The sequence below is a fragment of the Mustela erminea genome, chromosome 14 (assembly GCF_009829155.1).
Source record: "Mustela erminea isolate mMusErm1 chromosome 14, mMusErm1.Pri, whole genome shotgun sequence".
Classification (NCBI taxonomy): Eukaryota; Metazoa; Chordata; class Mammalia; order Carnivora; family Mustelidae; genus Mustela; species Mustela erminea.
Genome location: NC_045627.1, coordinates 82,908,605 through 82,929,561, shown reverse-complemented (window position 1 = coordinate 82,929,561; position 20,957 = coordinate 82,908,605). Strand labels below are relative to the sequence as shown.

General features: G+C 53.9%; 1 protein-coding gene across 8 annotated transcripts in view; it reads right to left on the bottom strand.

The window, feature by feature from the left end:
* TACC2 (transforming acidic coiled-coil containing protein 2) overlaps positions 1–20,957 on the bottom strand; it is a 203,079-nt gene that overhangs the window by 23,110 nt on the left and 159,012 nt on the right. For 6 of the 8 annotated variants that reach the window (XM_032311894.1, XM_032311897.1, XM_032311895.1 and 3 more), the window contains 7 exons: positions 15,751–17,062; positions 12,054–12,114; positions 10,758–10,956; positions 4,046–4,107; positions 2,873–2,988; positions 1,508–1,679; positions 118–258 (listed from right to left, as the gene is read on the bottom strand). In XM_032311894.1, the coding sequence (XP_032167785.1) occupies positions 118–258; positions 1,508–1,679; positions 2,873–2,988; positions 4,046–4,107; positions 10,758–10,956; positions 12,054–12,114; positions 15,751–17,062 (2,063 nt within the window). The remainder of the gene's footprint in view (positions 1–117; positions 259–1,507; positions 1,680–2,872; positions 2,989–4,045; positions 4,108–10,757; positions 10,957–12,053; positions 12,115–15,750; positions 17,063–20,957) is intronic. The other 2 variants (XM_032311898.1, XM_032311899.1) reach the window with 1 other exon arrangement.

Genomic DNA, 20,957 nt, shown 5'->3' with positions numbered 1-20,957 from the left:
CTGGAGCATTTCCAGCAATCCCTTGTTAGATCCTGTCTCATTTCATTTGGGGCTTGGAGTTCATTCTCTACTGAGGTTTTCACAAACTCCCCAAAAGGTCACACATGGGCTACAAACCTGAAGTTTCTGGGCAAATACTGGGGGGTTCTTTTCTGCTAAGTCGGGTTCCAGATAGTCAAGCGCACCACAGAGAGAGGCTGGATGAGCTAGCCTGCTGAGGAGGGCGTCAGCAGAGGCAAAGGAGCCCTCAGGAGCTGTCTGAAGGCCAGAAGAGGACACAGAGGAAAAATAGAGGAGACACAGAGTGACATCGATTCCAAGCAAGGACCATGCACCCATTTGCTGGACATTTCTGACTTAACGTTGAAGAGAGCATTAGTGAGGTGACACTACTTTCCTTCTCATCTGGACTAATCCCCACCTGCTGGTGATGGCACCTTGAGATTGATGGGCTCCTGCGCTCCCATCCCCCAAGCCTTAGGTGCCCACTTACCCCCCATGTCACCCTCACTCCCTAACCAACCAGTGGGATGGAAGTTAACATTTACTTAATTATTTGAAAATGTTGGTGGGGGAGACAAGGCAGTTGATGGGTTTTCCAAACATAATATAACTCATCAAGAAAACACCTACAAGTATGTGTCAAAGGTTTTGGTAAAGGTCATTTTCTAAATAATAGAAAGACAATTTCCAATGAAAAATTGTCTCTGGATCTATTGGGAAGACTCCAAAGTCAAAAGCCAACTCTGTAGAAGTTGAATCATGCATGAGACCTTCCATAGTGTCTTTTTGAGAGACTGAGTCCTATCTACTTTCTTCTTGCTTACTAATATTTTTCCAGCATCTAACTGCCACACAGTAGGTGCTCAATAAATATCTGAAGCACGAGACAAATGGTCAACTAATACAGAACAACAAAAGTAACACTAAAAGTAACTAAGTCAACAGCTTCAAACCCTCTTGGGGAGGAGGTAAAAGAGAGAAAAATAAAAATTCACCTAGAAGGATAGCCCGTTTTAGATATTCAGGGAGTCTGTTTACTCTGCAAGACTCCAGAGGGGTTCGAAGGGGAGGGATATACAAAGAGGTCTACAAACAGGAGGGATTTTCCATCACCAAGGCCTGGGAGAACCAAGTGCTCCCTAAACGAGTGTCCCCTGCCCTATCATTCTCTGCCTCTGACCTAGAGTATGGAGAAGCAGGTACAAACTGAAGTCCATTCCAAAGCAAGAGTCCAGCCCCAAGGGACTAAAGGGGAAAATCAAGAACCCTGAAGGCAAATAAAGCAGTGAGGTAAGAACTACAAAACCACAGAGAATGAAGAGCTTTTCTCTCACGGCTAGGGCGCAGGGTCTCGGAGGCTGGCTTCTGTGGTCTGGGGGTTGGGTGGGGCCCCACGCCAGGTGCCAGGTAAGTGTTGCTCTGAAGGACTAGACCCCTTGGTGACGGGACCCACCTGGCCCAGGCCTCACCCGCAGTGATCTCAGGCCCCTCCAACCCCACTTACAATTTCAATTGCGTCTGAAGCAGTGCCCAAGGTCATGGCCTCCAGCTCCTTCTGGGAGGATTTCTCTGGCACCTGCAAGTGTGGCTCTTGGTTGGGTGCCAGTCCTCGTGGGACAGGATGCTGGATCTTTGCCCCTGCGTTTACAAGGGCTTCGGTTTCCTCAAAACTTGACCTGAGGAAGCAAAGAGCATCTTTGTCTCGTTGGAAATCCCACTGAAACTGACCAGGATGGAGTCCGGACTCAACCACCCTCCCACGACATCCCATGCTTCCACAGCTGCATTCCCAGAGCGAAACTGGGGAGGGTGCTGGGTGGCCAGGGAGCCTGTCGACTGGACAACCTGAGGGAGAGGGTGGCCCAGCCCCATCTCAGGGCGGGTCAGGAGCACAGACACTCCCAGCTAAAGGCACAAGCCAGAGTTAGGCAGACTGTCCGTCCCTTGGCGGCGCACCTGGGGGAAGTGACTGTGTACCGCATCTCGGTTTCCTTTTCTGTAGCACAGGAGACCGTGCTGGGTGAAGGTCAAGGGAGACACTGCCCACATGTGAAGCACCTGACACGGTCCCCGTCACCATGACTATTGCTGGGACACCACCACCACCGTCTTTCTCAATACTCTGGGTGGATTCAGAAGTCTGTCTGGGAAGTCAAAGCAACTGCCTTCACTTCTGCTAGAGAATGGGGCTGGGAAAGGGATGGGAGGGTCCCAGCCCCAGAGCGGTACCCCACCCGCACCCACCTGCACCCACCCGCACCGGCTCAGAACAGGGCCCTAACCAGTGCTGATTCACAGCCACGTGAACAGCAAATGTCTCCCTGGCACTCCGCTTTCCTTATAGCATCTCTGTTTCATCCTCTCGGTGGCTTTGGAGGACAGGCATCCCCAGCCGAACGGCACAGTTTGGGGGGGCTGCCTAGAACACGGAGAGCCTCATTTAATCCTCATAAAATTTCTACAGTATCGGTTTTATGACTACCCCCTTTTACCCACGAGGAGATGGCAGCACAGGGGCTCAGGGAACCTGCATCAGGTCACACAGCTAGTAAGGGGTGTGAGTAGAACCACGGGTCTGAGTGCTGTGGCACAGCTGCCTCCCCATGGGTCAAGTCACAAGACCATAGTGTAGGTGCTGGGGGGGGGGATGGGAGGGGCTCACGCATTCAGCTGTTTACAGGACAAAGGGCAGCCGATAACACCCTCACCAGCTGGTGTGTGTGTCCGTGGGGACACTCAGAAACCTGGAAGTGGGCTGCATGAATTCATCCATGCAAATGAAACCACGCCAGGATAAGCAGCACCACGGGGCTCAGAGGCTTGGGGACAGATGGCCTGACCCGAAACACTCTCCTCCTGGAAGTCATACCCTGAACACGGCGTCGGGGACTCTGACGTCCGGACGGGGGGAGACTTGACCGGGCTCTCCTGAGACGTGTCAAACATAAGGTACAGGGCCTGCTTCTTCGGGGCATCATCATCCTGCTGCAGGGATCAAAGGCACAGGTCAGCTCGGCTGCAGGTGGCCTGAACACGCCACAGAGATAAAAACCAGAGCTCTCTTCTACAGAACAAGGAACTCATGGGGAAAAGCCTTGGTTCTTCTCAAGCCAGAAGGGAGCAGGAAGCCCGTGCGGCCAGGGGAGAGGAGAGGCAAGGGGGAGGGAAGAGGAAATGTGTGCTGCCGGGAACAGTGTCGCGGGGAGAGGGATCGTAATGGGGTTGGGGTGCTGCACACTGTGGGCCGGCGTTTCCTGGCCACGCTCTCTGGATGGCCAACCATGGGGCCACTGGGGATAAATACAGGGGTAGGCAAGACCCCAGCCTGGGACGGGCAGACGGAGGGGTGAGGGGACGAGCACGGTGGCCCAGTGTGGAGAGCAGCTCCACCATGTTCTGCCGACCAAGGGTCAGGAGATGCAAGCCTAGCATCTACAAATGATGCAAAGAAAGACAAAGATACGAGGATATGTCCAGGCCACTAATGTCACAGCAAGCCCTTCTGGTGCCTCCGGGCCTCTGACGGCATCACTGGACAACAGCACGACGCAGGAGGTCCTGCTGGGCCCTGGAGGCAGCAGACAGGAAACCCGGGGTCCACCACCCATCACAGCCACTTAAATGAGAAAGGGATGGCAAGTGGGGGGGGTGTGTGGGACGTCTTGCCAGAAAAGCCACTCTTCAGTCACATAAAGCAATTAATTTGAAGAAAACAGATAACCGTACACCTTAAAAACTACCAACCCACTGCTACACCTTTTTAAGAAAATCTCCGACTACTTCTTCCATAACCTAGGGAAATAATGATGCAGGAAGCCTAACTGCATTCTCATTTGCTCCCTGAAAATGACACATGGAGGGGACCGAATATAAACCTCCAACCCCCCATGGTCCCTGTTCGCCCTTACTGTGTACCCAGGACACTGCGGGCACAGAGGACCCCCCTGGATTTGCGACCCGAGCTCAGGTGGAGGCCGGCGCCTGCGTTTTCACAAGACAGGGAAGAGAAGCCAGTCCGCTGCTGGCCTGAGGCAGGACTTACAGGTAAGGAGGAGCCAATCTTCTCCATATATTCAATTTCATAGGAGTTTCTGTAATCCAACTCTGCAAAAGAAACAAAAGGAGAGTTAGTGACTGTGGGGCGGGGAGGAAAGGTCTGGGCCAGGCAGGGTGGGATCTGGAACCAGACTCTCAACTCTGAGCTTATCCACTAACTCTTCGAGGTTTCTGATTTGGCTGGAAGGGGAGGCTCTGCTCAGCCATTTTCAGACCACTCGTCAGCCTCTTGCAGCAAAGGGACTCCTGCCATCTGGGCGCCTGAGACAGTCCAAGGGAGTTCAGGTGTGAGCGGCAGAGGTCTGAGCTGGGGCAGATCTGGGCTCCATGCACTGAGTTTTCAAACAGTCTATTCTGAGTGTTGCTTTTCTCTGAGTCTCCCGTAGGACGTGGAGAACATTCCCACATCGCTACAGCATTTAGAACCCACCCCTCTGCGCTCCCTCTCTGAGAATGCAGCCCCGCCATGCTCTGAGGCAAGGAAAGAGCATACATTGTTCCTACAATGTTGCTTGTTAAGAGAAGCTTCACAAGTCCCCTGGAACATTTCCCAGAACCCTGCCAGCGCCCACAAGGCTGGTCCAAACCAGATTTCCAGATGCAAAGACTATGCAAGTCCAGTTAGGTGGAGAAATGACCTATTTCAAACAGACTGGAGACCAGAGGCTGGAAGGGAAACTTGAAAAACTCTCACTGGAGACTAGAAGCCCTCGGTCCCTTGGGTCCCCAAGTGAGGGATTGGGGATGGGGGGAGGAGTCCACGAGGACACCCAGGTCTGCTTCTCAGCGGAACTCCCTGTCCAGGGAACGGATTCCGAGCCCACATGACGTGCCCCAAACCGTGCTGGGCACAGTGGCTGTGGAGGTGAACCAACCCAGAAAGGGCCTGATTGTCTCAGAAGCCACATTCGCCGCTAACAGATGGCCTCTCCTACTTGAGAAGAAAACCAAGAGGTCCCACGCGACCTGCTCAGAAAGCAGGTCTGCAAGAGCGTCTGTGGCAATCCTTGATGCTTGTTTCTACCATAACATGGGAAGAGCAGTTCTGCGTTACAGCACCTGTTTCTCCCTACGGTTGAAGGTATCATTTAAACAGTGATTCCTGAATCTGAGCTCTAACAGGACACATTTCCTGGAAGACCGTCCCCAAACCCACGAGCATGTGGGGATATGGCCATAGGAACTCAGGCACTGAGAACACATGCACGGCTCTTGAGTCTCTGAAGCTCCCTGGGGAAGTAAACGCCTCCGGCCCACGGGCTCGGCCTGCCCTGGGCTGCGTTCAGCATCCGGGACTGGAGTCGGTATCTGTTCTTAGGGCGCACAAGGATTTATGAAGACTCACTGTCTTCCTTGTCTTGTAAAGGTGAGGTAAGCGAGGGGCAGTGAGAGACCAGGTGATTTCTAGAGCCCCCTCCAGATCGCTCACTTTCCAGATGTAGGACCTCAGGACTATCATTTTATTGTCCTATTAAAGACTGTTTTAAGTTGAGAAGATAACAGTGCATCTGCGGCCTCCTTCGCCAAGGTATCATTATCAGCACCAAGGCATTATTCAACCCTAAATTATTTAGCAGAAACTCTTCAGCACACCCGCAGCGGCACAGAGCACCCAGGATGCACCAAACAGGCGTGGAGCCACCACAGGGATTTTTCTAGGGACTGAGGCCCTGGGTGCGTGCCCAGCTCTGGTGACCAGCTCGACTCGGTCATGCATCCCGCTTGGAACCTTAGCTCGTCCCCTGGCAGCTGATCGGGGGAGTTTCAGGTCACCAAGCTCACTTACCTGCCTTCTTTCCCACCTGCCAATGGGGTCTCCCTTCCCATTGTCCAGTGCCCCCCATCCCGCCCTTCAGAGGCAGTAGGTGGCAGTAAAATAGTGGGGGATTGTCTCACCACCCCCCACTCCGTCCCAAGAAATGTCTGCATCAGCCACGGGAGCTTCCGTTCCTGGTGATGCCTGGAGGCGCTCCTTCAGCACAGGGCCTGAAACTTCCAATCAGAGCCATGTGGGGTTCTCACTTATTATTTACCAACTGGTGCCTGGGTGGCTCAGTCAGTTAAGCGTCTGCCTTCGGCTCAGGTCATGACGCCAGGGTCCTGGGATCGAGCCCCACGTCGGGCTCCCTGTTCAGTAGGGAGTCTGCTTCTCCCCCTGCTCCTCCTCCCCTACCTGCTCATGTTCTCTCTCTAATAAATGAATAAAATCTTTAGCAAAAACAAAAAAGGCCTGGAAAAGGTGCAAAGAAAAACAAATTCTCTTCTTGTCATTGACATCATCTCCTGTGCTTTGAAGGAGAATCTTCCAGAATGTTGTTTCCAAAATCTCACTCATCTGCTCTCAGTCTTTCAGGGCTAAAGCCTCTGCGGGTGGGCCTGGAGGCGGAGCCATGTCCGGCTTCACCTGTGGCCACACGCAGCTGACTGGCGGGGAAGGGCGACACCACTTACACCAAGTGGCCCAACACCTTCACGTCCAAGACAGGTGGGTGCGGCCTCCCCACGCAGAGGCCCAAAGGGATTTTTAATGGGTCCTGTCATCTCTGACGTCGCTTCCAGTAATCATTTCACGCTCGTCAACGTCCCGTGAGGGGGCCCGGTGGCTGTTCTCCTCCGACTCTGGCTGCCAGAGCTTGGCTGGGGACCGGGCAGAAGCTGGAGGATGCGGATGAGCCCACATCGTCATTCCCAGAGTCGGGGCAGCCAACTCCCTGGCTTCCTCCGCCTGCTGACTTCCCTACAAATGGAGCTCAAAGGGCCTCCATGTTGCAAAAAAGTTAATGATGTCAGGTAAAAGCCCTAACGCAGGTTACACAAACCTAAGGAATTGTGACCCCGTATGTTTTAACAGCTCATGGCTAGTATTTCTGGAACTTCTAACATAAGTGATGAGAGAAGGGACCCTTTGTTAGGGGATAAGGATGTTCCTCCCAATGTCCTCACTGTCACTCCTCTGAAAGTCTGTAGTGTGACAGCGATGGCGCCTGCCATAGAACAAGAGTTAGGCTCTTGAGGGGGGCACCTTCCCCTCTGTTGGAGCGGGAAGGTGGGGGTAAATGTCACTGTGTGTTAGGGAGACAGGGTTGCTGGGTGACCCTCAAAGGCCCACCAGACTTGTGATTCTAAAACACTGCTCTCCTTGGGTCTCTGGGACCAGAGCTGGGAGAGGCTTCGGAGGCTCCTCATCTTGGAATCCCTAAGGACCGCAAGAACTAGGATTTTCCCTACCATGTTTCCAAGATCGTGCAAGAGGCCATTTACTAAGCAAGCATCTGAAGAAAAACATTTGAGATCGCCAATCTGAGGGGTTTTTTTTGTTTTTTTTTTTTTAAGATTTTTATTTATTTGTCAGAGATGGAGAGGGAGTGAGCGAGCACAGGCAGAGGCAGAGGGAGAAGCAGGCTCCCTGCCGAGCAAGCAGCCCGATGTGGGACTCGATCCCAGGACCCTGGGATCATGACCTGAGCCGAAGGCAGCTGCTCAACCAACTGAGCCACCCAGGCCTCCCCAATCTGAGTTTTTAATCAGGAATATGATCAGTGTTGCCATGAGCTGATGATATTACCACCCAGACACATCCTTTTAATGAGCTGGGCATCTTTCTAAACTAGTTCCATCCAGGTTTCTCCAACTACTCCAACAGCGTGAAGCTCTTGTGGACCCAGGTCGGGAAGCACCGTTGGGTTCCACACCCTCTTTCTAGAGACGATGAGAGAAGGCAGCAGGGCGCTCACACACGGAAGCGTGGTGAGGAAGGGCAGGACGCTGAGGAGTCTGGCAGCCCTGATCTACAGGGACTCGCCCCACATCGCTCAGCAAGTTGGCACGGCTCAAAGTCTGGGCTTCCTTGCTGCTAGGTGGGGAGGAGCAGAAATCCACTCTCTAGAACTGAGAACGAAATGAAATCACATATCCAGGAGCCTCAGTGGGACTCAGAGCACTGCACTGGTGTCAAGCCCTCCCTATACGTCACTTTGAGAACTGGTCTTGTAGCAAACACCTGTTTAGAGGGTCGTTATTTCTAACCCCAAATCTCGTTTTCCTGTGATTTGTGACTTCTGTGGAACAAAGCCTCAATCAAGGCTACAGCTCTGGCCAGATTCTTTCTGGTGATGATACCAGCACCCCTGGTGCATGTCTGGACATGACCTCAGTAAGTTAACAGGAAGGACGATCTGATAGGGGGGCTGGGCATCCAGTTTCTACACCCGACCTCTGGAGGGAAGCAGGCCGTGGTCAAAGGTGAATGCAGGGTCAACACCTCCTGAAACTCTAACTGTCCCTTGTATGTACAGATGACAGTTTCCGATTGCCCGCCCAGTTGGGACTTCCCGAATCTTCCCGATCATTTTCTAAGAAGGCAGGTTTAATAGAGCTTTGTTCAAATGTACAGGTTTACCTATCAGTTGAATTTTTGCAGAAAATAAGCAATGATCAAATATGTCAGCAATGATCAAATATATCACTGAGCTAATGAGTTGTCTGTTTTGGTTCCATGCCAAAGACGAACAAACATGTTAGCATAGATTGGGACACCGATTAGCTTAACAGGTACTATTAGGATCTTTATATTTTCTATTAAAAATGCACGTATTGGGGGGCGCCTGGGTGGCTCAGTGGGTTAAAGCCTCTGCCTTCGACTCAGGTCATGATCCCAGGGTCTGAGGATCGAGCCCTGCATCGGGCTCTCTGCTCAGCAGGGAGCCTGCTTTCCTTCCTCTCTCTCTGCCTGCCTCTCAGCCTACTTGTGCTCTGTCAAATAAATAAATAAAATTTTTAAAAAAATGCACGTATTGGGGCACCTGGATGGCTCAGTCAGTTAGGCATCTGCCTTCGGTTCAGGTCATGATCCCAGGGTCCTGAGATGGAGTCTCACATTGGGCTCCCCACTCAGTGGGGAGCCTGCCACTCCCCCTGCTTGTGCTCTCTCTCCAATAAATAAAATCTTTTTTAAAAAAAGCATGTCATCATCATTACATCAAAAAGTGACCCCAGGGGCACCTGGGCGGCTCAGTGGATTGAGCCTCTGTCTTCGGCTCAGGTCATGATCTCAGGGTCCTGGGATCGGGCCCCACACCGGGCTCTCTGCTCAGCGGGGAGCCTGCTTTCTCCTCTCTCTCTCTGCTTGCCTCTCTGCCTACTTGTGATCTCTGTCTGTCAAATACATAAATAAAATCTAAAAAAAAAAAAAAAAGTGACCCCAGAGAAGCCCAAGCCAAGCATGGGAGACAGGACACGGGGCACTGCGGAGACAGCCAAGCCTGGGAGGAGGTGCACACATGGGGCCAAGGGGTTCCTTCCAGCGGGGCTCGTGGCCCAGGTGTGTGTACAGAGGAAAGGCCTATGGAAGGGCAGAGGCCAGAACCCAGGGCCCCTGGGGTCAGGCTGCAGTGAGATGGTCACTATCAAGCCTCCCAAACCCCAACCTGAGGGCAGCCCGGAAAGCCAACCAAAAGCCTCTATTCTACAGAACACACAACGCCAAAACACCCAACTACACATACTTCAGATGGTCTTTTCATCTTCAAACCATAGAGCGGCAATCTGGTGAGAAGGTCCATATCCAAACCCCCCTCCCCCGCCCAAAATGAAATGGACCTCACTCGTGTCGTTCAGAGACTATGGGCACAAAGCAAGCTGGCGAGTGGCCAGGACAGGGGAGCGTGCCAAGGAAGCAATACAAGCTACCCACTCTCTGTTACACCACTGCCCGCGGGGAGGGAGCAGGTGGGGGTGGGGGGAGGGGCAGGGAGGCGGGGGTTCCTTAGCAGCAGCCAAGAAGTACGGGTAAGCTTTTCAGGTGCGGTGGCCGTCATATTGATTTCTACTCATTTTTTTGGAATGGTTGGATATCAAGAGCTTGGAAAGGGAGACTGAGAACCATCCCAACAGTTCCAAGTGCTGGAGGGAAGCCCCTGGAGGGGCAGAAGCAGGAAAGACCACCATCACCATCAGCCCACGAGATGGTTTCAGGCCCCAGCAGTGTTCCTGACAAAGAAGGGAAAGTGTGGGAGCCAATACAGAGATTCAGAAAAATCACTGTTAGCGGAGTAAGCAGTTTACCAAAAAAAAAAAAAAAAAAAAAAGAAAGAAAAGAAAAAGTCTTGATTCACCCAATCATGCTGTGCTGACTTAACACAGATGAATTTTTCAAGCCAAAGGATCAGACAGAAAGCTGAAAGCAAAAATACATGTAGGAGGAAGAAAGATATTGATGAGCAAAGCAACACGCCTGGGGTCCCGTTCAGGAAAATGGGCCTCTGGCTGGCAAGCCTGGAGTGAACCGTCTGGTTTGGGGGCTTGAGTGGAAGGTGTGGCTCCCACTGTGGAACGTGCTGTGGGGCTGATGCACGGTGGTGGCCCTGGGAGACCCCAGACCTGGGCGGGTCTTGACCCACACGGAGCAACTGGCTTGACGGTGCTGCCTACAGCTGCGATCGTGTTTCAAAATCACCCAGGCGAGTAAGCCAGAGAGTAAGCAAAGCTCGAGTGAGCTCAGGGCAGGAACTGGGGGGCTCTGAGCGGATTGGCCCTCGGCTGGCATCTTGGGGTTGGGGTACAGCTGGGTTCAAGCCTTAGCTTGGAGTGCCTGGATGGCAAGGAGACCTGGCTTGGAGGTTTTTTCCCTGACCCTGTGCTCCGCAGGGAAGGTGGTCTCCAAGGCAGGGTGGGGGTCCGGCCACCACCAAGGGGCTTACCCTCTGTGGGCGAGCTGAATTTGGTGTCATTGACGAAGGTAGACAGGTCCGAGGGCTGTGGGTAGTCCTGCTTGTCAGCCTCCAGATCCACCGTCACACACGTCCACTTCTGGTTGGTGACCGCCAGCTTCTCCTCATCGGTGGCGTGGACCACCGCGGAGATGACCGGCGTTTCTGGTGTCGCCGCTGGCGTGGAGTCCTGGGAGCAAAAGAGAAGCAGTCTCTCCTCTCACACGGTCTCTGGTCCCCAGCGGCGCCCTCCCACCCGGGTCTGCAGTCCCTCCAGCCAGGACAGGTCCCCATCAACGTCCTCAGCACATCCTTGGACTTTGCTCAAAGTGGTCCCAAGGACGCAAATTCTTTCCTCTGTGAATTCCCTTATTCCCTTTCCTGATGGGTTGTTACTGGGGTGGAGTGGGGGGGTGGGTAACCGTGGGTTTAAAAAAAGAAAATCAGGAGTTTGTGTCTGGGTTATCACAGAACTTCCTGCTCATCCACTTTGAAAAAAATAAGGAAATTTACTTATTAGCACTTTTATGTACTGCAACTACTGTGTTATGTCCACACAGTGCTTTGGGGCCTGTGAACTGATCACATCAACATCGCCTGGCAATCTTCATGCCTGTCCCCAGAGGATCTGCACAGGGCGGGCAGATGAGCACTGGTGGGGAGCCCAGAACTGTTAAGAGCCAAGCTGGGACTGGGACCCCAGGCTCCTCTCCTGGGTCTGGGTGCCTTTCTCGGCCGCCCCACCTGCTCCGGTCTGCTGGCTGGGACGTCCCTAGCTCAGATCAGGGCCCGACACACATGCCCGAGGCCAACCTTCTCGGTCCGTCATGGTGCAGATCTATCTCATGAAGGAACTAGTGAGAGGGGAAAGGGCCCAAACCCCACTTCTTCAGGGCGTGATTTCCTCGATCTCCCTGCCTGGGTTTTGGCTACACAATCCAGTGCGCCTGACACTCCTTTCTCACTAGATCTTCATTTACCTCCGAGGACTTTCTCAATTTGGTATTCACAGGTGTTCTCCGCAGATGAACCGAACAGAATGGGTCAGCGTGATTCCTCCAGAAACCACCAAACACCTGTTTCTCTACTCTTGAGACACGCTCTCATCAGCCCCAAAGGGCAGGGATCAAAATGATGTCTTGCAAACGGCAAGGGAGCCCCCAGGTAGGAGGCAAAGAGGATGCTGGAAACGGGCCCGTGATGAGCAGAAAAGAAAGCTCTGTTGACCAACAGGGAATCAAAACCCGGGTAAGGGGTAAAATCATGCGAATCAAAGGGATATCGTACCTGAGAAGGCGGATCAGAGAGAGGAGACCGTTTTGGCGACCTTTTCACCCTAAATGTGTCACTGGAAATAAAATGGAGAATGTGAACACAGCAAACAGGGGTACAGAACAGTCCAGAGCTACACAGCGCGGACCGAAGCCACGCCCTCCGGCCTCCGCCGCCGCACACCGGCTAAGAGATGTCCACGCTGACGATCCATCCCCACCCGACACCCGAGATCATCGCTGCCCCCCAGGGAAAGAATCCTCGAGCTGGAAATCTTTTAAAGAGATGCCATTTTGGAGAGCTGGCCCAGAACACGCAGCTAAAATTAGCCAGATGTTCTTATTTTAAAAAGCAGATTTTGGTGAGGTTAATGTATCCAGATTCATCCAAGAACGTCTGAACCAAGTGAGGTGCGGGGCAGGGACCTCGACTGCTGACACGGATGAGCGCGACCCCACTGACGGACTGGCAGGCCGACACAGCAAACCACAGACAGAGCCAGAAACAGGAAGAACGTTCTGGGTCTTCAGGGAAAGTCCCTTCCCGCTCACTGGAACTCAGAGAGTAAAGGAGTCCAGCATCTTGGCACTTCTGGGTGAGAGTCTAACCAGAGGCGGGGCCAGGGTGAAAGGATTCTTTTTTAAATTGCAGCGCAGTTCACACAACATACAGTTTACCATCTCCGAGCGCCGTCAACTACTTCCACACCGTGCCAGCCATCTCCAGCGCTCTTCCGGCACGAGAGGATTTCTCTACGGTCTATTCCTAACCACAGTTAAGGACTCTTCCCTCCCTTCCTTTTTCCTTCATGTAAATAATTAGGGGCAGGGGCAGGTCACTCAAGGCATCGGGAACATCAGATCAGACTTGCAAAGGGGTCAACGGTGGAGAGCATTTTTAGCATAGACGGTTCCACTGAATCCCTGAGCGGGCAGGGGGGTCATTTCCCAGGCAGAACGGAGGCCTCCCCACCTGCAGCCTGGCCCCCCGTCTCAGGCCCCTCTGTGGTATGGTCTTGCCTCCAGCAAAGCAACAGTGTTTTGGGGTGTGGGTTGTCCCCCAGTCTTAGACCCCACTCCTTCTCCCTACTCTAACATTAACTGGATGGACAGGGCAATTCAGTACTCAAGTTCCCTCCCTGTGTCCCCTTCAACAGCACGCTCCAGCAATGGCATCCAGTCATGAAAAACTAGAGAAATGGTGACTTACAGCATTGACAGCATCTGCCTTGCCAGCCGTGCAGCCCTAGCCCGGAGCATGTATTTACCCATGCATATAAACATTTAATTGTGTATTGGAGAGTTGCTAACTGGCTCTAAAAAACTCAAGAAATCCCTTGGGCAGAAGCAAGCCTGACAGACTCGACCCTATTCTGGGGGCCGCTGGAGGCCTGGGACCAGGCCAGCTTCCCTTGTAAGACGGGGCGGTGGGGGGGCGGGTACCTGTCCTGGGGCCCCTTGGAGGTGCCCACAGTGACCCTCCCGTGGTGGCAAAGCAGTATGGGCACAGAGGGGTTGGCTCGGGCTCCACAGATACCCAGCAGGGTGGCCCACAGTCGGCAAGCCAATGGAAACCTGGCCTGATCCTGGGAGGCCACGGATGTGGGCCCAGAGCAGGCTGGCGAGGGCTCTCACAGCCGTGCGCTCCACTCCGAGCCCACCTGGCATTTTAGGGGATCTCAATTCGAACCAACCCCACGACCTCCACTTCATATGGTAGCATGAACAAGCGACCTCGGGCCACTGCTGTGGTCGGCCAGGTGGTTCTGTCATCGTGAAGCCACAGAGCTTTGAAAGCAATCGCTCCCTAGTCCAGTTGGAAATGAGAGAATGGAATGAAAGCTTAAAAAAAAAAAAAATGTATGGGTTTCGGATGAAGACATCCAATATGCAAGGGGGAAAAAAAAAGTTCCATTCCTGACAAGCAGACAGATGTGGATAATCACATTTTCATAGCCAAGCAGTTTCACTTATGCTAATCGCTCTGCAACAGGATCGTAAGTCTGCTCCTGGGGAGCCCCATGCCCCCCGCCGTCCCCAGGCCCGACACGGAAACCATGTAAGCGGCAGCCATGGCGAGGAAATGGAGAGAGCTTGAAAGCAAAAACAGAAAGCAGAAAAGCACAGGTAGGGTGAGAGGCAGACTCCATTCAATTTACTTACAACAGAGAACACACAGACATCACATCTTCAACCATCCTAAGACAAGAAGACAAGAAAAGAGAGACAGACAGAAGGAACTGACAAAAAAGATAAATCTGCAGGCGGCCGGTTGTCAGTGGGTTGGGATACAGAAGCCATCCCTGTGGCAAGCATGGCCACCGTCCCTGCTTTCTGGAGAGGGGCTGTGGCAGAGCACCTTCCTCTCCTGCTCCCGATCACCCCGTAGGTGCCAGTGCCCAGAGGGCTTTGTCTCGCCCATGTGGGATTCCAAGCCTTCGGCACTAGAGGTGAGACACAGAGACGGGCTGGCTTCCCTGACCGGTCAGTTAGCGCTGACGGCAGAGCAGACGGTACCGAGGCTACCCATGGGAAGGAAGGGATGCGTGATGGCTACCGGTTGGCTCTCGGTCCAACAAGGAGAGATCATAGCTTTGTAGTCTGGGCATTTCAGACTTCTGTTCGAGGCATTGAAAAAAGCTTCCAACACTGCATTGACGGAGTGTCTAGGAAGGACCTGGCTGGGAAGCTGATCTCAGAAGAGTCTTGGGATCCACGGCTAATGCCTGCTTAGAGAACCTCCTGTCAGGAAGCCCCGAATGGGAGGTAAAAAGGTCACCTTGTCTCAGTCCGTACCAGGCATAGTCAGAGAGGCCAGCGGCTGTGCTCTCGTCTGCCAAGTTGGAGCCAGAAGCCTGGTCTCTGGGCCTTGTTCAACTATTGACCATACTTCCCGGGAGGGCAGGAGAAAGGCTCTAAGCACCAATCCCACCACACTGGGACCCACATCCTGAGCAGGGACCCGCAGCCATCCAGGTGACAGCTGGGTCTGGGTCTGGACTCCAGAGGCACTGACATGGAGTCCTGAATGGTATCCTACTTGGCAGGGGTATGGACAGCAGGACTGATTAGGAATGGCCACCCAGGGACTGTTTTCTCATTGATCTCTTCTGGACCTCCCAGAGCCTTGGAGTCTTGTGTGCAAAAGATGGCTAGAAACACGAATGAGGACAAACGAGGTACTTCACACGGGCTGGCTGCAGGGCAGGGAGGGGTCCAGGCCAGATCTCTTGCTTCGGGACCATTAAAGGGCAGATGCAAATCCTATAGATTCTAACAATATTTTCAAGATAGCGCTCCCTAGCTTGTAGGCCACCCCAAAAAGCAATTCCCATGCTAACCAGGGAAAAGCTAAGTCACCAACGGAAGGTTGACCAAGTCTCTACTGGACAGTCCCTTCTTTATGGGCCCTTCCACACTCCCCTGGAATCAAATGTCAGGACTACAGCTAAAAATAATGCTCTAAACCACTGTCATAAGATGACAAAGGATCAAGGACTCTAGACCCAAAGGGGTACGTGGCGGGGAAATGCCACCACTGTGGGTGCAGACAGGAAGTTGAAACAGGGACAGTGCTGCAAACCTAGCGGCCTTACGGCGGACGGACGGAGGGAAGGGTCAGGGCAGCCACATTCATCCGGACACACGACCCAGGATCACAGCCAACGCACAGGCCCGCCTCTGGTCTTACCACCTCGCACCCCTGAACTTACGTCTTTAGGGGGGTCTTCTTCTTCTTGGCGGGCTTGTTCAGCCCATCCCCGTCCGCTCCATTGGCTTCGATGGCACTGGCCGGGATCTCAAAGGAGGCTGGGGATTTAGAAGGCGAGCTGGGGGTCTTAGAGGACGTCTTAAAAGGGTCAATGGATTCATCACAGGCGTCTGGGTCAAAGTTGTAGGACTGCTGGGGCAGTGTGGGAGATTCTTGCATTTTTGAGGTGGAAGAAAAAGGGTTAAAATTGGGGTCATCCCACTTGTCAATATCAAAGGTGTAGGTACCTTTGGCGATAGGGATGTCGTTGGGTTCATCGGGGGATCTGGTAGGCGAGGCAGGAGTGTTGTCGAGTTTCTCAGGTGTTTTTTTCATCTTTGGCCTCCTTAGGGGCATTTTGGCAACCGGCTTTTTGCCTAGCTTTTTGGTAGGAGGAGGGTTTTCCTGTTGGGTATCCCAACTACCCTTGTCCTCAGAATAGTCAAACTCCAGCCTCACCGAGAGCCCTTTGACTGGGGAGTCCTCCTGCCCCCCACTATCTGATGGGGTCACCTCCACTGCCTCCGGAGCCGTGGCAAGGGGCAACGTTTTCCTTCCAACCGGAGGTGAGTTCTGCACTCTGCCACTTCCAGAAGATGGGGGGATGGCCCCTTCGGCACCCTCGGGGTCCAGAGGGCAGGCAGCCTGGGGCACAGCAGTGGGTTCCAGGGGCGTCTCCTCCAAGAGGGCTGGGACAGAACCCTCCGTCTTGGCCAATTCTGGTTTTGTCTCTAGCGCTCGATTCTCCTCACTGGGGACAGTATTCTCCTCCACTGGCTCCTGTTGTGTCTCTTTTACTGGGGGGGTTTCGGTGGGTTTCTTTGTGGTCTGCTTCTTTTTTAAGGAAGGCGGCCTTGGCTTTTTAGTTCGCTTAAGGGTGCTGGAAGCACTGCTTGAACCTGTGCTATATGCATCTGGGGCCAGGGCCACGGCCTCGGGGTTGCCTGAGCAAGAAGCACCATCAAAGTCACTGGCTTGCAGGCTAAGAGAGCGAGACAGCGTGGACTTGGAGACGGGCACAGAATCGGTGGATTTCCTCCGCGTGTTCACTTTGCATTCCTGACTCTTAGAGTCTGAGCAGCGGGGCTCCAAGGTCTGGAAGTCGTCCACCAGCTCGATGCTGTCAAAGTCTAAGTTGTAAGTCCCGCTGCTGGCTATAGGCTTGTCTTCATCAAAGACGGCAGAGAAGGAGTGTGACGGGGGGCGGAAGGGGCTCCCTTCCACCGAGCTGCTGCGTGGGCCATCGGGGACAGAGGCCGGCTCGGAACCGCAGCCTGAGGAAGAGGAGGCAGAGGAGTCACTGAAGGACACAGGACACCGGAGCATTTTGGCCAGACTCCTGCCCTCTGAGCAGAGGCCCAGCCCCTTCCCCGGGCCCCCACTGGGGGGGCACAGTGCTGGGGTACAAAGCCTGCTCTCACCCATCACTACCCTCCAGGAGGGTAGCCTTACCCTCCGGTCCCTCATCTGTAAAATGGGAGTGATGAGGGCTGTGTAGAGAGGAGCTCAAATCATTCAGTCATTCAGAAAAAACCTTTACCAAATTCCCAGTCAGGACCAGGCACCACTGTGGGAGTTGCGGACTCAACAATAAACAAAACAGACCAAATCTCACCCTCCCGGAAATTACATCCTTCAGGGAGAGGACAGTTTAGAAACGAATAAGTAAGATGTATAGACGGCCAGATGGTGATAGGCACTACAGAGGAAAATAAAGACAGAGTAGGGGCATTGCAATTTTAAAATAAAGTTGTTGGCAAAGCCCTCCAAGGAGGAAAAACATAAGCAAAGATCAGAAACAAGGTAAAGACGTGAACCAGGAGGATATCTGCCCCCTCCCCACCCTGCCCTGGGAAGGGGGAAGCATCATAGGTACCGGAGCAGAAAGTGCAAAGGCCCTGGGGTAGAAGCTCACCTGGCATGTTAAAGAAATAACAGAAGCCAGTGTGACTAAAGCAAGGGAGAGAAAGACAGCCATTACTACCATCAGGCCTGTTCTTGACTACTCGGAGCTTGTTGTGAGGAGCAACAGACAGACTTTCTGTGGAGGCCCCAGGCCACTGCAACACGCCTTGCCTGCCACCTGTCCCTACACCAGGCATCCCTTGTAATCTCTCCCTCTAGGCCTGCCTGCCATGCTCCCCTTCCTGGCCTCTCCTCCGGTCCAGTCCCTCCCCTCTCTGCTGCTCTTCCTCCCAGCCTGCCCACGCCCACGGCCACTGCCGGCCACAGAGGCTGCTCCGTCACCTCATGACCCCACGGCTCCATGGAGTTCTGGCCATCCTGGCCTTGGCTCGGCCCCACTGGGCTCTGCCTGCACCAGCTGGTGCCTTTCATGCATTTCTGGGTTCACAGCTGTCCTGGGCAGTCAGCACGCCAGAAGAGGATGGGCCAGGAAACTAACAATACGTCACTGGACAAAGAAGGACAAATGCTGGGAAGAGGTCTGCAGAAGAAGGGACTGGAGCGTTGGCACAGGTATGGCCTGGGGCAGCGCTCCCAAAGTAGTGTTTCACTAATGCGAGTTACGTCCCCGGCACCCACCCTGTGCCCGGCTGCGACAGAGACCAGATAAAACACAGGCGTTCAGTTAACTTGGAATTTCAGATCCTTGAAAAAGGGTTTTCGTAGAAATTTGTCTTGGTAATTCCTTGTTGATTATCCGGGATTCAGATGTAACCGGACACCCTGTATTTCCGTTTGCTGAGTCTGGCAGCCCCGGCCCTCATCCCCACAAACGGACATGGCTTGGGACGCGCTCAGCTAACCCCGCATGGGCCTCTCGCTGGACATCTCGGAGCAATCTGTGCTCGCGACTGCAAATCCGCGGGCGGGCGTGCTCGTGCGCTGGCCCCGACTTGCTCGCGAGCAGGCATTTCCCTTGGAGCACCTGACCGAGAACCCGGCCCAGGCCACGACCACACAAGAAAGTCCAAGCTTCCTAAGTTCAGGACTGCGTCTGACTCATCTCTGCTCTTCCTGGATTGGTCACACTTTCTGTTGCGGGCTCAGTAAACACCTCCAGAATCGAAGATACCTTCTGGAAGCAGGTGCATTCATGGTTCTAAACCTTCCAGTCTCTCCTGCCCCCGGTGCCCCCCAGGCCCTACTTGTAGCTGATGCCCTGGAAGACGGGGGTCGCTTCCTTAAAGCCTCACATCTCTGCCAGCAAACGACTCCTCCCTCACCTCGGGAACACTCCCACTTCCCATCTCAAAAGAAGAAGTCTCCTCCCTGCTTCTTTCCAAAACCAACTCCCTCTCTCTGCTTCCTCCAGAGCCTGGTCCCCTCAAACATCCTATCCTCTTGCCCAAACACATGACACAGAGGACAGAGAAGGACCAGAGGACCCAGGGGAACAGGGGCTTTCACGGGGGCCTTGCAGAAGGGAGAAGGAGCCTCAGTCCATGCCACTGTTCCTAAAGCAAGGCCCACAACCACCAGTCTCCTCTCTCTCAAGCTGCCCCGGGCCTTCTGAGACCCTCAGACGGTCGGTGGTTCCCCAGAATCAGGGAACAGGCTGCCATCTGCTCATCGTCTGACCCAGAAGGAAAGCTCCTACCTGCCTACCGTCCTTTCCTCTTCACTGACATTCCCGAATTAACTCATCACGGACCAGGAAACCTAGTCTTGCTGCAGGGTGTCTCGGCCTTGGCACTGGGCCATATCGGGACGGCTACTTGTTAGGGCGAAGGGGGTGCTGTGCCGTTCACTGTAAGCTGTCAGGCAGCATTTTCAGCCTCTTACCCACAAAAAGCCACTGGCACACCAACCCCAGCTGCGACCATGTTTTAGGGGCACCTGGGTGGCTCAGTTGGTTAAGCATCTGCCTTCGGCTCAGGTCATGATCTCGGGGTTCCAGGATCAGGCCCCACGTCGGGCTCCCTGCCCAGTGGGGACTCTGCTTCTCCCTTGCCCTCTGCCCCTCCCCCTTCTTGTGTGCTTGCTCTCTCTCTTTGAAATACATAAATAAAATCTTAAAAAAAAAAGTTTCCAAAAATTGCCAAATGTCCCCTTGAGGGGCACCGTGATCCCTGGCCGAGAACCAGTCTCATTGTGTGGTCGTTAGCAGGTCGTTCTACAAGGCCCATTTCAGGGCCAGAAGAGCCTGAATTAATCTGAAGACCGGGGCCTCGAACTACCATGTGGAACCCAACCTGGGCCTCTGCAAAGCCCACACTTCCCATGGGACAGTAAGGAAAGGTCTAGAATGGGCATGGTGTCTCCAGTCACCTCTAAGGCTTCCACATGGGCCTTCCCGGGCAGTGTCCCAGCGAGGCTAAGAAAACCGTCTTCACCGCAGGGAGAAGCAACGGCCCTGGAGGGAGGCCACCATTGAAAGAGCCCGCCTCTGCGCCACGAAACCTGGTTCACGGGGTCACTGACCACCTGCTTGCCCCGACAACCACTGTGTCCGTCCTCTGCCTCGGGGTCCTTACATGCACCAGCGCACTCCACCTGCACACAGCAGCCTGGTTTCCCAACGGAAGAGAGTCAAGAGGCCCGGGTTCCTACCCCAGAGCCCCCCCTGTGCTGCGAGATGGAGTGCGAGGTCTGGAAGCCGCACATCTGACTGGGGAAGCAGGAGATGCCATCTGACACGCAGGATGCTGTAAGCACGGGGAAGGACGCTTGGCTGAGTCAGAGATGACAACCCAAAGAACCCAGCGCAGGCCTGGCCTCAGGGGACACTTCCAAGGGAGCTGCCATTTAGTGATGCGACATTTCCTCTGTCCCTCATTGTCCAGTTCTGCGCTCTAGGAACAAGGCCACCGGATGGCAGCCACACGTTACCATCCCCGGACCAGAGAAGGTCAGAAAGGGAACGGGGACCTCAGAGGGCTGGCAGGCTGCCCTCCTCACGTTACGGGTAAGACAAAACCAGGCTCAGACAAGCTGTGTCCTGACCCAGTCCAGCCCAGACGAAGGGCAGACGCAGGCTAACACCCAGCATCCCCTCCACCAGCCTCCTGTCCCATGAGGCACAACCATGCTAGCTGGACCCAAGGTGAGGCTGGTTGTTCCCGACAACGTGGGTTTCCAGGGGAGCAAATCATGTCTTTATTCATAGCCAAGGATCTAGTCTATTAGTTCATGTGGCTCTTTCAGCACCTTTAGCAATACCCCGGATGCTTTACAGAAGAGAACCAAACAACAGATACACTCCGA